The sequence below is a fragment of the Stegastes partitus genome, unplaced genomic scaffold (genome assembly GCF_000690725.1).
Source record: "Stegastes partitus isolate 25-593 unplaced genomic scaffold, Stegastes_partitus-1.0.2 Scaffold2361, whole genome shotgun sequence".
NCBI lineage: Eukaryota > Metazoa > Chordata > Actinopteri > Pomacentridae > Stegastes > Stegastes partitus.
This window is the reverse complement of record NW_007580092.1, coordinates 5,881-20,235: the sequence shown is the minus strand read 5'-3', so window position 1 is coordinate 20,235 and position 14,355 is coordinate 5,881. Positions and strand designations below refer to the sequence as shown.

Here is a 14,355-nt window from a genome sequence, read left to right as displayed (position 1 = left end):
CCCTGAGTCAGCTGGGATAGACTCCAGCCCCCAATATTCAGAACATGCTTTCTAAGGATGTTTTGAGGACGTTGCTGGAGAGAAAGTACTCCTGTGAAACGTTCCCACAATGTTACATAATAAACAATGGATGGACGTTCTCAATGCAACATCTGGAGAATGTTTTAAGAACATTATGGGAGAACTTTATCCTACCTTTACAAAGACAATTCTGGGAACTAAATGAAACTTCTCACAGAAGAAATGACTTTGCAGAACTCTCAGAACGTTTTAAGAACAAAAAAACAACGATAGCTGCATTAACCCTTTTTTTTCCTCCAAAACTGTTCCCAGCACCCCACGACCCTAGTGAGGATTAAGGTGTAGAGACGATGGATGGATATTCTTGACAATAGGAATAATGATGAATTAAAGCACTTTATAAATGTCATTTCTGACCACTTTCTCTCCCGTCTCCCTCTCTCTCCTCCCTCCAGGTGGTCGGCGGTCTCGATATACACAAAAAGATGGTCGTGGACGTGTGAGCGCTCTCCGCTCGCTGAATCCCCCCTTTGTCCTCAACACTCGCTTTCTCCACCATCTCTGAAGATCTGCTCAAGACGTCCGGCAAAACGCTCTCTGTGTAACTCAATGGAAGTATTCTCTCTCTTTTATCTCTCTCTTTTATCTCTTTCTCTCTCTGTGAAGCCACTTTTTTCTTTCAAACAAACAAACAAAAAACTAAAAAAAAAAAAAACTAAAAAAAAAAAAAGAAAACCACGGGCCTCGTGAAGCCAACTTTGAAGTGTTATTGAACTGTAAATCCTCTCAATAACCCGGTCGTAGCACTTGAAGAGACTGAAGGACATCTGATGTGTCGTTTGCAAGAGCATCTCCGGTTTTGGATGAGGGGGGAGGAAGAGGGGCAAAAAGGGGCAAAAGGGGGCGCAGTGAAGAGGCTGGTTGGCTTGTTCATATTTCATCCTTTCTTTTTTTTTTGTTTTATTTTTTCCTTTCTTTCTTTCTTTCTTTTTTTTTTTGTTAATTGTTATTTTTGATATTTATTTTTTTTGTTCTTGTCTTTTATAAAGAAGAAAAAAAAATACAAGTATATCTACGGTTGTCTGGTGAGGGGAAGTGTGTAGAGTACGAACACTTGACTTGCAGTACAACTAGAAAGTAGGGTATGAAGTGCCAACCAGAACATATCCAGAAACCAGTCCACGTTATTATGACCTATCATCGTTCACGCCCGTCGGGACGCTTCCAACACACGCCACTCACATTAGATGCATAAATAAAAACAACAACAAAAAGATTTCCCTTCTCCGTTTTAGCTCAAACAGACCAGGCAAAGCTTCCTTTTAGCAAAAAGCAACTCCTGTTTTTTCTTTTTTTTGTGATAAGAAGTTTTATTTATAAAGAATGTGTTTATATTGATCCTCGTTTCCTGTCATGAAATTCTAGGTAGATCAATTTATGCCAAGAAAATGTCTTTCCAAAATAATAATAATTAGTGGCTGCAAACTGGTTTACGCTCGACGAAGCATTTTTAACATCCATACGACAATCTCCAATGCAACGAGTCGCTCTGCGCTCACACTAAGTGGAATCATTTCAAGACTTTTCTGTAGGTTGTAGGAACACAGGCTGGACGCTTTGGGCTCGAGAGAGTGACAATGGTGAGATTATACACTGTTTGTGCAAGGACATAGCAATTTAAGAGACTTATCTGCAGGCAGCGTTTTCTTTTTTCTTTCTTTTTTTTTTTGTTTTTTTTGTTTTTTTTAACCAATATGTGTATATTAGGTAATCAATGTGTGCTCATCTTATTTAACAGCGAGGAGAGAAGGCTTTGCCTCTGCTTAACATGAGCCCTTCTGAATACGTCTCAGTGCAGCACAGGACGGGTCAGTTTGTTTCGTTTTTCTTCTTCAACGCAACACAAACACTTAAAATCTTAACACGTTGGCATGAACAGTGTGCAATGGGGTAGACTGTATATTGTAGTTTTTTTTTTCCTGAACGTGTACATTTCAAAAGTTGGCTTCTTCTTCTTTTTTTTTTTTTCCTTCCGTTACAATCACCTCATTTTTTTTCTCCCCCCTCCCACCCACTAATACGAACAGGGAGAAAAAAAAAATAAAAATTCAACCAAAATTTTAATAATCCAAGGGGAAACATGCTTCCTACTATAAACAGCTTTGGGATAGTTTTATATTTTTTTTCTCTTCCGTTTTGCTTTGGAGGCCGACTGCTGGTTTGAACAGGAGTTTTCAGTCAGAGATGTGAATCTGGAGTGCTCTATCGTCCCCTTATCCCAAAGCTCTGCACGGCTTGGGCCTCCCTGTGCTTGCATGACATGGAAGTATATTTTTTGTTGTGCATGTAGATCAATTTTTTGAAATAATCCTCTTGTTTACACATGGATGGTGATGTTAATATATTTAAGAATTTAAATGGTATACAAATATGGATGTTGCCAAACTTTGGTAAATGTACACATATTATGAGAGGTAATCCAAATGAACTGAACTACATGTAACTTTTTGTATTTTACCCGGGTCAGCCAGATGCTTCGATTCCAGTAAAAGTTGCATATCTGATCCTGTCTCAAACTGCCACACACTGTACTCAGCTTAAAGGGGAAAATTTGATGTTTTTTTTTTTGTTTTGTTTCATTTAGTTTTTTTTTTTTTCTTTCTTTTGTATATAAGTATTTGTTAAATGCAGTTCTGGCTCTCTGTTCTCTGTATAGTTCAGACCGCGCTTTAGTTTGTAAGTGCTACTTTTTCTCTGAGGGACTTGGGTTCTTTTTAGTTTGTGTGGGGATATCTGAAAAAGATTTAAGTTTGAGAACCTTTTTTTCCTTTTTCTGCATGCTGCATCTTATGCTGTGGGACTGTTGGAAACTTGATACTGTATGAAAATTAAATAAAATTTAAATAAACTTTGAAATGTTGAAAGTAAAAGGAGTTTTGGTCTTTTTTTTAAATTTATCATCAGAAACAAACACTTGAACCTGTTTTCAGTGGATTCTTTTATTTATTTATTTACACACTCATCCTTTCAGATCATTTCTTTCTGCTCCTCATCAACCCACATCACAGTGGGGTTTCCACCAGCCAATGGGGGAAGAGATAAATACACGTGGCAGCCAATCACACTTCAGAACCTCTCTGCAGTCCTGCTGGCCACCACTCTGATGTTGCCGTAGACCTTTGAAGGTGGACTTCCTGTCGGGGCAAAAAAAAAAGGGTTTGAAAGGTCACTTCTCTCAGCACAGATTCAAAGAGTTGTGAAGGTGACATGGAACCACAAACACGGTCCTCCTTACCTAAGATTAGGTTGCATATCGCTGTCCGGGCCATCTTGATGTTCTGGAAAGATCCTAATATGTGAACTTTTCTGTTGACAGAGATGAAGGAGGGTCAGCTGTTTTAAACAAGTAGAGCACACAGTGCAGGTGGAGGCGTCTCTGAGCACATTACATACAGACGGGTAAGAAATTAAAGCAAAAACTGGACCCAGTGATGACTACGGTGAGATCTTCCAGGATGACAGACTAGAACACACAAGGGGTCAGTAAATGGTTTAAATTAATTAATAATAGATCAGATTTATAGGAACTCAAAGCCGCTTTACACTGTCATTTAGTCATTCACACACATTCATCCCTGTGGTGGTAGATTGTAGCCACAGCTGCTCTGGGGCAGACTGACAGAGGCGTGGCTGCCATTCTGCCCTCCGACCACCACCTCAAAAAATCCATTCATACGCATTCACACCAGGCAACATGGGTGAAGTGTCTTGCCCAAGGACACAACGACCTAGACACAAGCCCCAGGTTTAGGGCAAGGATCTCCAACTCTGGTTCTCATGAGCTACTGTCCTGCAGGTTTTAGATGTTTCCGTTCTGCAACACACCTGACTCACATTAGTGGATCTCCAACAGCTTGTTGTCAAGTTCTACACAAGTCTGTTGGAGATCCATTCGTTTGAGTCAGGTGTGTTGCAGAACGGAAACATCTAAAACCTGCAGGACAATAGCTCACGAGGACCGGAGTGCGATTCTCGCCTTCACAGTTACCAGATCTCTGCTTTATTGAATCTCTATGGGAGAGTATGGATTAACTTTACAAAAAAAAAAAACACCCCACCATCATTAAAACACCAAATGAAGGAATGTCTTTTGGTAGAATGGATCTCCTTGAACCAAACACTTGGAGAATCAATGTCAAGGTGTTTTGAAGCTGTTCTGGTGGCACACGGTGGTCTTAAGTTAAGTTGAGTTTTCCTTTGCCACCCACACAGTGACCATGGAACCCTGATGCATGGTTCTAAAGAGAAAATCCTAACATTCCTGGTAAACAATTGCTGCTATATAATCCTACATCATGGTTGTGAATCAGGCCAGTTTTAGTGTGAAAACATTGTGTTATCTCCTAAAGTTGTCCTTATTTGGGGTTTCTGAGCCTCATCTTGGGGCTTTAATAATGCAGGATAAGATGCAAAACTTCTAAGATTCTTTCATACAATATGCTAAAATGCAAAAGTGCAACGACACAAGACTAACGATTAATAATCACAGAAATGAAATAACAGAAAGATGGCGGCCATCATTCTGCTGTAGCGGTGCAGGAACAATAAAACACTCACGTGTCTGCGAGCACAATACGAGTCTTTGTGACATTTTCGATGGTGAATTTGGTTTTTCCTCCCTTCCCCGCTATTCTCCCGATGGCTCTGGATAAGTGGTCTCCCTTCAGAGGTTTTACTGCACAAACACAAGAGAACAATTAACCACACCGCGGGAGTTTTGGACTGTTTCATTTCGCAGCGGGGAAATGAAAGCGGCAATAAAATGTGAAGGAGTTTCAGAGAAATCTTACCGTCTGTGACATCGAAGCTTTCAAGGAAAAGCTCGTCTAATCTGATGAGAGCCAGAGCGTCCTGGGAAGAGAAAGTGTGAATGTTACATCACAAGCAAAAGTCCAGTGAGGTTCATTCACAAAACACCTCAAATCAAACACTGTGACAGTTAGTATGAAGCTGTCAGTTCACATCTGAGCTTCTTTTAAAAAACGTTTGAGCATTTCTCAGGTGGTTTTGTTGTTGACAGGGAGGAACTTCATGACTTTCCAACCATCTAGTCCTAATCCTACGTCTCTACCACTGACCCCCAAACTTCACTTTATCCTCACAAATATGCAGTTTGTAGAAGAAGAGACACAAAAATCTGATTAAACAGCCTCGTCTCAGCCAAACTACAGACACGCAGAGCTCCATGAAACCCTCCTTCTATGTACTTACTTCAACCTGGAATCCAAGAATAAACGCTCTAACGAAATCTGCTGCTTTCGTGAGCGAGCCGATGTCCTGTGTTTCTTTGCACGTCTGAAAGAAAGAAGCGACATTAGAACCAACCGTAGACGTCTCAGTCGACTTGCTTAAACGTGCCGCTTCAACCTACTTTGATTTCCACGTTCCTCGATTTGAGGTTGAATCTGACTTGAAGCTGCAGGTTTTCTACGATGGGAGTGAAGATCTTGAGCCAGTTGTCCTTCAGGGGCGTGTATCTGTGAGCAGGAACTGGGATTTTGCGCATGTCGTTTGGACCCTGAAACACACACGGAACGATTCTCATTATGCGCTCCGTGACACGAACAAAAGCTGTTCTGTGGCACCAAATTTGAGCTTCTTAGAAAACCACTTTGCTTCCTACTAAGGGAGCTAAAAGTGGAGTCTGTCCTGATTCTTCTATCAGCTGAATTGTGCGGTCTATGAAACTAGGGCAGCAGCTAACAACTATTCAGGTTTTCAATTAATCTGTTGATTATTTTCTCGAGTGATCGATTAGTTTTTGGTTCAAAAATGTCAGAACATTGTGGAAATGTCAAAAAGTGTTTCCCAAAGCCGCAGCTTACGTCCTGTAATGTCATTTTTGTCCACTACTCAATAATAATCAGTTTACTGTTGTCAAGGAATAAAGAAACTATAAAATATTCTCATTTAACAAAGGTTGAATCAGAGGATTTTGACATTTTTTTTCTTAAAAAATTTGTAGAATATTATCTAAATAGTTGGTGATTCATTTATGGTTGACAACTAACCAATCAGTCGTTGAAGCTCTTTAATAAATCTTTAATAAATATCACTGGTCCTCATAACAGATTCAAGATTTACAAACCTGTAGGACCAAAAAAAAGCAGCTACTGCTTCCATCTGTGAACCTGAAACCATCAAATGTTTGGTATTTTTGCTTAAAAGCTGACTTGTTTTCTTAATTATTTATGAAATGAAATGAAATGAAATGAAAAAAAAAAAAAAGAAAAATACTTTATTCATCCCAGAAGGGAAATTCAATCAGTTTATTAAATAAGTTGCTCATTAGTTCTCTTTCCATTAACTGATTAATAATATCTAACCAATACATCTTTGCAGCTCCTTTTTAAACATTAAAGCAGTCCACATTCCCTATGGATCAGGTATTAGTAACACAACATGCTGGGATATTAAAAGTAAAGCCCACTTGTTATGCTGCTTTTCAGTGTTTAATTACTGATGCTTTGTCGTGGATGGTCTTAGTAATCCTTGGACTGCTGGGCTGATAACAACAATGAATATTCATTTTCTGTTATATATTCCATGTGTTGTATCTGTAACTAGGTCTTCTCCATATGTCCTTTAAGCATCAACAGTGTGATGAATGCAGGCACAATACTCACATGGAATAAGTGCATCGTGAAGCAAAGCAAGACAAGTCAACAGCTCTTGCTACACTTTTTTTTGTGGCTTAATACAAAAAGAAAACTTGCACATTTCTCATTTTCTATGTTTACTCTCATTATTTACTCTGATTTTCTGACATGCAGGCTCCTCGTGTGAACAGTGACATGAGTGAGGAATAGGACAGAAACGCTGTAAAGGGAGATTTGTCTTTCAGACAGGATGATGTTGAACAAAAACGAGCATTCTGCCTCTAAATGAGGCAACAAAACAACCTACAGGCTGTCTGACCATTTAACTCAACACCAGAAAGCCCTAAAGGATGAGTGCAAGGACAGATCAGAGGCCATCAAAAACAAAAAACATTTTGGATTCCAAACAGTATACACGCTTGTCTCTTTTGGACTTTTTTTTATTTTATTTTGTTTAATTGCAGATACACTTCCGAACAAATATCACCCAAAAAAACACTAGATCAAATAGTTATTCAACTCATCTGGTGGAAATTCCTATCGCAATATATCACAGGAAAACAAAACATTGCAAAATGAGTTTTTCTAATATTGTGCTGCCCAATCTATAATTTTTTTAGCAAAGGACCTGGTGGCTGCAGTCAGCCAGTATTGGGTAATAAAATACAGGCATGAAAATAAAAAGCAAAGTGCTAAAAAAAAAAGAATCACTGAAGGGTTTTTAATATTTTTCTTCTCCTCTGTGCTGCCAGAACAACTTACAGCAGCTTTATTTAGTGCAGTCACAAGACTACACTGCGCAGGCGCACAACAGTTACTGACTTAAAGGGAAACAGGAGCGACACTTTGTCAGGAAGACAAACAGCATTAAATACTCACTTACTGACATAAGTACTACACTGTTGAGACAATACAAAGAACACGTGTATGCAGCTCGTACTTACCCGTAATTTGTCGCCTGCCAGCGGGGGAAACTGCGGCCGCTTGTGTGCCACGGGCTCCTCTGTGTCCATGTCCGCTCCATCTTGTTCGCGTTTTCTCTTCTGAGTCTTTTTAGACTTGACTTTAGTGAAGGACTCAGTGTCATCTGTACTCTCCACGACTGCTCCGGCGTCTGGGGTTGGATTTTTATCGGCGTCCATGCTAACAGCAGTGTAGTAAACAAGAGCAAACTGTTAAACCTGGAGCAGACTTCGGCCACAGACGCATGAGGGTGTCCTCGTGGAATGGAAAGGACCCAAACGGCCACATCGCGGACGCCTGTAGATTAAAAAAAAAAGTTATTTGTCGTTTTAAATTGATCTAATCTGTCCATTTAGGTCACGACAATAAGTACAGAACAATAAATTATCTTCAAACATTATCTACGTAACTAAAATACGAAATGTTAACTTAAAATGTACACTTTTATTCAGGCACCTCTGCAGGCAGCCGCTCGCCCAGCTGTAGGAGTGTCATTTGTTTTGGCAGTGAGCTGCATTGAACGGCCTCTTCCTACTTTTCTGGTGGATTCAAACCGTTTTGCAGAATATTTCCACTTCAGCCAAGATGTCAACGCCTCTATCCAAGCCTCAGATTATCGCGCACATCCAGAAGAGTTTGAACTACACCGTTTTTGACAGCAAATGGATTCCGAGCAGCGCCAAGTTTGTGTGTCTGGGGAACTTTCCCAGAGGAACCGGAGTGATGCAGATATATGAAGTTCAGCACGGAGAGGCTCAGCTCGTCAAGGAGGTGCGATAACATTTTACAACTGTGTGCTTTTGTCCCGTTTGTTGACTTGTTGACTTGTTAAACAAACGCCGTATGTTGGGGCTAGCTAGCTTAGCTTAGCTGAGGCTTCTAGAAAAGTCTTGCTAGCTTGTCTCCATGACAACAGGCAACATGGAGACCATCCTCTACTGGTTATAAGTTTTTATATCCGCTCTTATTTTGTTGTATTGTATGTGTTATTAGTGATGCTGCTGCTGCTGCTGTAAAGGTTACAGTTCAAGTGTGATGTTCTGCAGTTCTTCAGGGTTGTGTTGTTCCACTTTACTCTTTAATACACCCTCAAGGTGTTTCATTACATTTGGGTCCAACAAAATCCTTTGCCAGGTCATATTTTTCACTTTTTTGCTTCTTTAGGAACTGCTGTATGATTTTGGTAGAATTTTTTTTCATGCTGGCATATTCCTCTACTGCCAATATTCTGCAGAGTAGGAGTCACTTTGTCAGTCAGTATTTTGGTTTATCCACTGGTTGCCATCTATAAATGTCATCTCTCCAACACCTTTTGTACTCACACAGCCCTGTATCGTCACACTCCCCCCTCTGTGCTTCACTGTTGGGACTATGCATTCACTGTGGCGGTCCCAGTCAGGTTCAGGGCAAACATGATGGACCTTATCTGAGCCAAACAAAAACATCTTGGCCTCATATGACTAAATAATGTTCTCCCAGTGTTTGTCAGGCTTTTTTCATGCCCTTTCGTAAAGATGCTACTGTTTTGTACCAAGCAGCAAGCAAAGGTGTTTTTATGGATGTGGTTCATTGAGGCTGATGTTACACACTGTCAGAGCTGTCACAGAAACTCTGATTTCTCTTCATAAGTTTTGTGCCAAACATGAAGCACTTCTCTGTCTGGTCTTCAGACCTAGATTGTGGCACCCTCTCTTTAATCTAAGAAGGACCCACTATGGCTCTGATAAGTGGTACTATGACTTGTTCGATACAGCCTAATTATCACTGCAATTGTGGTTCAGCTAATTTTTCTGTGGTCACGACTCTTCCTGTATCCCTCTCAATCAGTTTTGAATCATCTGACATTTAGGTAATATTGCACAGGTTGGACTTACTTCTGTTGTAGACTGTAGCTTGTAGCTAGATTATAATTAAATGAACTGCCATAAACATTACTCATTTCTCTCTCTCTTCTTATTTAAAATGCAGACTATTTTGCATTAACACTTTGTTCAAGATTGAATCAAAAAAGGAACGATGGTCTCCATGTCATGTTGTCATTTTACTGCTTGTTGTCTTCTTCTTGGAGCTAAACAAAACTCTGTCTCTCATATGTTTCAGGTAGAGAAACCTAAACCCATAAAGTGCGGGACGTTCGGGGCCACCTCTCTTCAACAAAGACACATAGCAACTGGGGATTTTGATGGAAATCTCAATATATGGTATTTGTTCCACATATATTAATGTCACAACATCTGTCTTGTCATTAAAAAAATGAAAGGAAGGTTTTAAATTCAATCCCAAACCACTTCATGTGCAAACGTGACAGCCTCAATTAAAAGTTGTTTTAATTCTAAAGGCTCAATTAGGCAATTACTGCTGGCCTCATAATGAAAAGATGTTTTCAAAATGACTGGTCCATTCAGTACAGATGCTCCTTGTGCTCACAGGAATCTGGAGACGCCTGATGTGCCAGTGTACACCGTAAAGGCCCACAAAGAGATAGTGAACAGCATTGATGGTGTCGGCGGCCTGGGAATCGGCGATGGTGCGCCTGAGATAGTCACCGGAAGCAGAGACGGTAAGAGCATTACAGGTTTGGTGTGAGTTACAATAACCACAAATCAGTGCTTTGACAAAATGAAAAACAAATGTACGGTTGGTGTTTAAAGGGACGGTAAAGGTGTGGGATCCCAGACAGAAGGAGTCGCCTGTCGCCAACATGGAGCCTGTGGAAGGAGAAACCAAGAGGGACTGCTGGACTGTTGCATTTGGTGTGTAAAATACTCCTGACTGCTGAAGCACATACATCAACAAGTATTTCAGTGCTAACAACTCTGCATTATCTACAAAAACAGGGACATAACTGTTGTGTAACTGTAGGCTAGTGATAAGAAGTAGCTGATGGAGCCATGGGTAATACCAGTATTGTGACATGAGAACAGATGTGTATCATATATGCATTGTTAATAATAATAATAATAATAATATTAACAATACTTTATTAATCCCTTACAGAGAAATTGCCATGACGTGAAATTTTCTAGTGTTTAACTGAATAATAATAATAATAATATTAACAATACTTTATTAATCCCTTACAGAGAAATTGCCATGACGTGAAATTTTCTAGTGTTTAACTGCTATACCAGACAGTACACACAATTACATAACGGACAACGAGGGCACAGTATGCCAACGAACTAACAACATGGGGAAGACTTAAATGCACTAATGGTATATCCATAAAACTGTGTTGTACATTTAGATCTATTGTTTGTGTTCTTCACAGATTTATTACATACTTTATGTACATTTCAGGTCATGCCTTCAACGATGAGGACCGCTGTGTGTGCGCCGGCTACGACAACGGCGACATTAAACTCTTCGACCTGCGGAACATGTCTCTGCGGTGGGAAACCAACATCAGAAACGGGGTGAGGTGAAAACATCGCATCATAAAAGTGTTGTGACAGCTCTGTTACAAGTGATTTTTGTTAGCTTGTTGATGTTTAATACCTGATTTCTTTAGTCGTGTAGCCAGTGCGGCACCACTGCAAGAAAATTACACCCGTTTTAAAGAAAATGTGAATTCAAAGTGACAGCATGAATCATCCAGTTCGACTCTGCATAACAAAGAATAATCCCAATGCTGAGAATCGATGTTTTTATTAGGATTAACTGTCCAGACACGGCTCAGTTCTTTTGCACCACAACCTACATTTGAAAACAAAAATATGAGTTAGTATGGAGACAGAGCTGAAAATGACTTCCTTGCACATTAAAACCACAGAGAAGGTGAACGGTCCCTTCACATGCTGCAGACAAAGCGCTGCACTCTCACTAGACACATTGTGTTTGTAGTGGAGCCATGCCGTGTGATAAACATCCATAGCGTAAGTGTCGTTTTGTTCTTGCATCATGACCAGGTATGCTGTGTGGAGTTCGACAGGAAAGACATCAACATGAACAAACTGGTGGCCACCTCGCTGGAGGGGAAATTCCACGTCTTTGACATGAGGACCCAGCACCCCACCAAGGGCTTCGCCTCTGTTTCCGAAAAGGTAATTGAGCAGGGTGGAGCGAGCCAGACGGATGTTTGGCTCCCACGTACGGGAAAAATGTCAAAAGGTTATTATCGGTATTATTATTATTCTTACGTTGGTGTAGTACAGAGGGAAATGGGGGCACACGTCGTTCTGACCGTTTTCACAGCTGGAAGTGTTTGAGGTTGTGTTTGTCTGACATTCTCTGTGGCTTGATGTCACCGGCCAAAAATGACACCGGGCCGGTGGGCAGACAGAAGTGTGGCTTTTTGTGGGAAAATGGTAGAAAAACACACTTAAGCCGGCATTAGTGCTGAGCCCTGTTGGCCAAGTGTTTGCTAGCCCTGAGCGATCGGGGGCCTCGGCTTTCTAAATATTTGTCCAGTTCTTCTGAGAGATCAACAGTTGGCACATCAGTGTCTCCAACCGTGTGTTGTTGGGTTTCATCAGGATTTTTTTGTCCAAAATACAAAAAAGACAAATCGAATGTAAATGCAGGTCTATTGTTTGTATTTATTAATATTAAAGTCATATTCACAGCATCTAGACCAGCTAGCGGACTCTGAAGGAGCCATTTGCTATTAAAAAAGTAGAATATTGTTTTTTGTTGTCATTTCCACATGACATTGTGTCTTAAAACTAAACTCAGTGGTTTAAATGAACTCAATAATGTTGTTTTCTTCTGCAAAGCTGCATACGTAATGGCTGCAATTCAGTTTGGCCAGTTTAAAGTGGAGCGCTGGGGAGGGTGGGGGCAGAGGAAAGAGGTCTCATGAGTGATTAAAATAAAAACGAGTTCACCAGTCACCTGGCTTTCACCTGATTTCAAGTCAACACCAAGGAAGAGTAGAAACTCTGAGAGACGGCAATCTGGGCAGAAAGATGACACAACAGCAAAACCACACAGTTTGACCTTCGTCGGCTGAAAGTGGCTGAAAGCTTTTCTGCACAGCTTTACAATGTGTTTTGGGAAGTGAACGATCCCTGTTCTTTATTTCAGGCTCATAAATCAACCGTCTGGCAGGTGAGACATTTGCCTCAGAACAGAGACATCTTTATGACTGCAGGGGGAGCAGGCAACCTCCATCTATGGAAATAGTAAGTAATCAGTCAAAGCTTAAGCTATATACGTGCACACCGTGGAGGCTGCTTTGTAAGAATTTAATTTCCTGCTTCGTGATGAATTTATCTTTATGTTTCTGATGTAATTTCCAGCGAGTATCCTGCTCAGAGAAGCAAAAAAGACTCTGACGACGTGGATGTCGGTGTCGCCGGCTCCGTCAACCTCTTACAGAACGTCACTCTGTCCACTCAGCCGATCGCCAGCCTGGACTGGAGCCCCGACAAGCAGGGCCTGTGTGTGTGTTCGGGCTTCGACCAGTCTGTCCGTGTCCTCATTGTCACCAAGCTCAACGTAGTGTGAAAAAGCAGACCACTTCCAAGACTCTTGGGCAGCTTAAAATGAAGTCAGACACAACTGCAGAGATGCACCAACTGTGTGTGAATGACACTGAATCGTCTCTTATTAGAGGACACCGGTTTCCTGCTGTGAGTCTGGGCAACTGTCTAGATTTTGCACAATTGTTTTCTTGCCAGACAACACTTTAACTCAAATGAACTGGGGAGTCTTGTTTGGATTTGGCCGTTTTGTCTCTGTTGATATCTCTGAAAATGTGTCGTGCCTGATTTTTATCCTGGAGTGTGGTAAACATCTCTCTGTAACACCATTATACATTTTCCATATGACTATAAAGCCTCTATTGAGATGAAGGATGGAGTCATACAGCCTTTGGCTTGGACTGATTGATGAACAAAATGAATTTCTTGATCAATTTCCATTTTTGTAGGAGGCTCTGAGTATCACCTGTCTTCTGTTGTTGCACTGCGGTGAACATTGTTGTGCTCCAGTTTCATTTGTTGTTAAAGTTGTTGCTTTTGATATGATATTTTTTTGAGAACTCTTGTTTTTTCAAATTAAACGTGGGTTTGGAGAGAAAAGGGTTGACCTCTGGCCAAAAAGATTTCTGAAATCACGTGCAAGTAAAGTCAAGAGAAGTACTTTTTTTATAAACACGCTTAAAACAAAATATGCTTCTTTTTTTTTTTTGGTGTGTTGAAAGCAAACTGTTGCTCAGTCGCGGATTCAAAAAGATGAGATCAGGTTACAAACTTCATATCCAGCATTTGAACTTGAAGAAGTCCTGTAGTTCCTCGTCGTCCTCCTGTCGGTCGTGGATCCTCGCGTAGATGCTCTTCAGCAGCCTGGTCATGGACTTTGCATCCAGAATGTCGATGTATTTCTCTATGCAACCTGCAAACACAGCCACACATCAGAACATCAGGAATACTGAAAACAAACCCTCTAATATGTGCCGCTTTGTTCGAAATCTTTAATCAAATGTGAACATCTTTACATACTGAAGCTGTTCTAACCCGACTTGCCCTGCGGCTAGTGGGCTACTTGACATCATGCTGCATGTATGTACTACTATGTAATATGTCATGCCATCTGTCTGACCATCACACCAGCTGAATGTGATACATCTCTATAAATAACATGACATGGCATGTCACATGGGTCCGGCTGCATGATTTCAATACAACACATTTGTTAAATATAGTTCAGCTGAGTGCTAATAAAAACCACTGCAAACCAGCGTTTCCCACTAAATCGCACAGTGAGCGCA

The 14,355-nt window shown here is 40.7% G+C and overlaps 3 protein-coding genes across 3 annotated transcripts in view; 2 read left to right on the top strand and 1 right to left on the bottom strand.

Moving 5' to 3' along the window:
- The window catches only part of LOC103374798 (calcineurin subunit B type 1), a 32,570-nt gene extending 30,639 nt beyond the window's left edge, over nt 1–1,931 (top strand). The window contains exon 6 of the mRNA XM_008304948.1: nt 477–1,931. Coding sequence (XP_008303170.1) covers nt 477–524 — 48 coding nt within the window. The 3' untranslated portion in view covers nt 525–1,931. The remainder of the gene's footprint in view (nt 1–476) is intronic.
- A 719-nt stretch (nt 1,932–2,650) lies between these two features.
- pno1 (partner of NOB1 homolog) lies at nt 2,651–7,924 on the bottom strand. The gene is made up of 7 exons (XM_008304947.1): nt 7,625–7,924; nt 5,453–5,599; nt 5,293–5,376; nt 4,872–4,932; nt 4,639–4,756; nt 3,317–3,387; nt 2,651–3,215 (listed from the first exon to the last, which is right to left on the bottom strand). The coding sequence occupies exons 1-7, from the start codon at nt 7,820–7,822 to the stop codon at nt 3,148–3,150; spliced, it is 747 nt and encodes a 248-aa protein (XP_008303169.1). The 5' UTR covers nt 7,823–7,924; the 3' UTR covers nt 2,651–3,147.
- Nucleotides 7,925–8,165: 241 nt separating this feature from the next.
- dnaaf10 (dynein axonemal assembly factor 10) lies at nt 8,166–13,751 on the top strand. Its single transcript, XM_008304946.1, has 8 exons — nt 8,166–8,414; nt 9,744–9,844; nt 10,073–10,203; nt 10,295–10,396; nt 10,944–11,059; nt 11,552–11,686; nt 12,669–12,766; nt 12,884–13,751. Exons 1-8 carry the CDS (start codon nt 8,229–8,231, stop codon nt 13,089–13,091), a joined length of 1,077 nt encoding a protein of 358 aa, XP_008303168.1. The 5' UTR covers nt 8,166–8,228; the 3' UTR covers nt 13,092–13,751.
- The last annotated feature ends 604 nt before the right edge of the window (nt 13,752–14,355 follow it).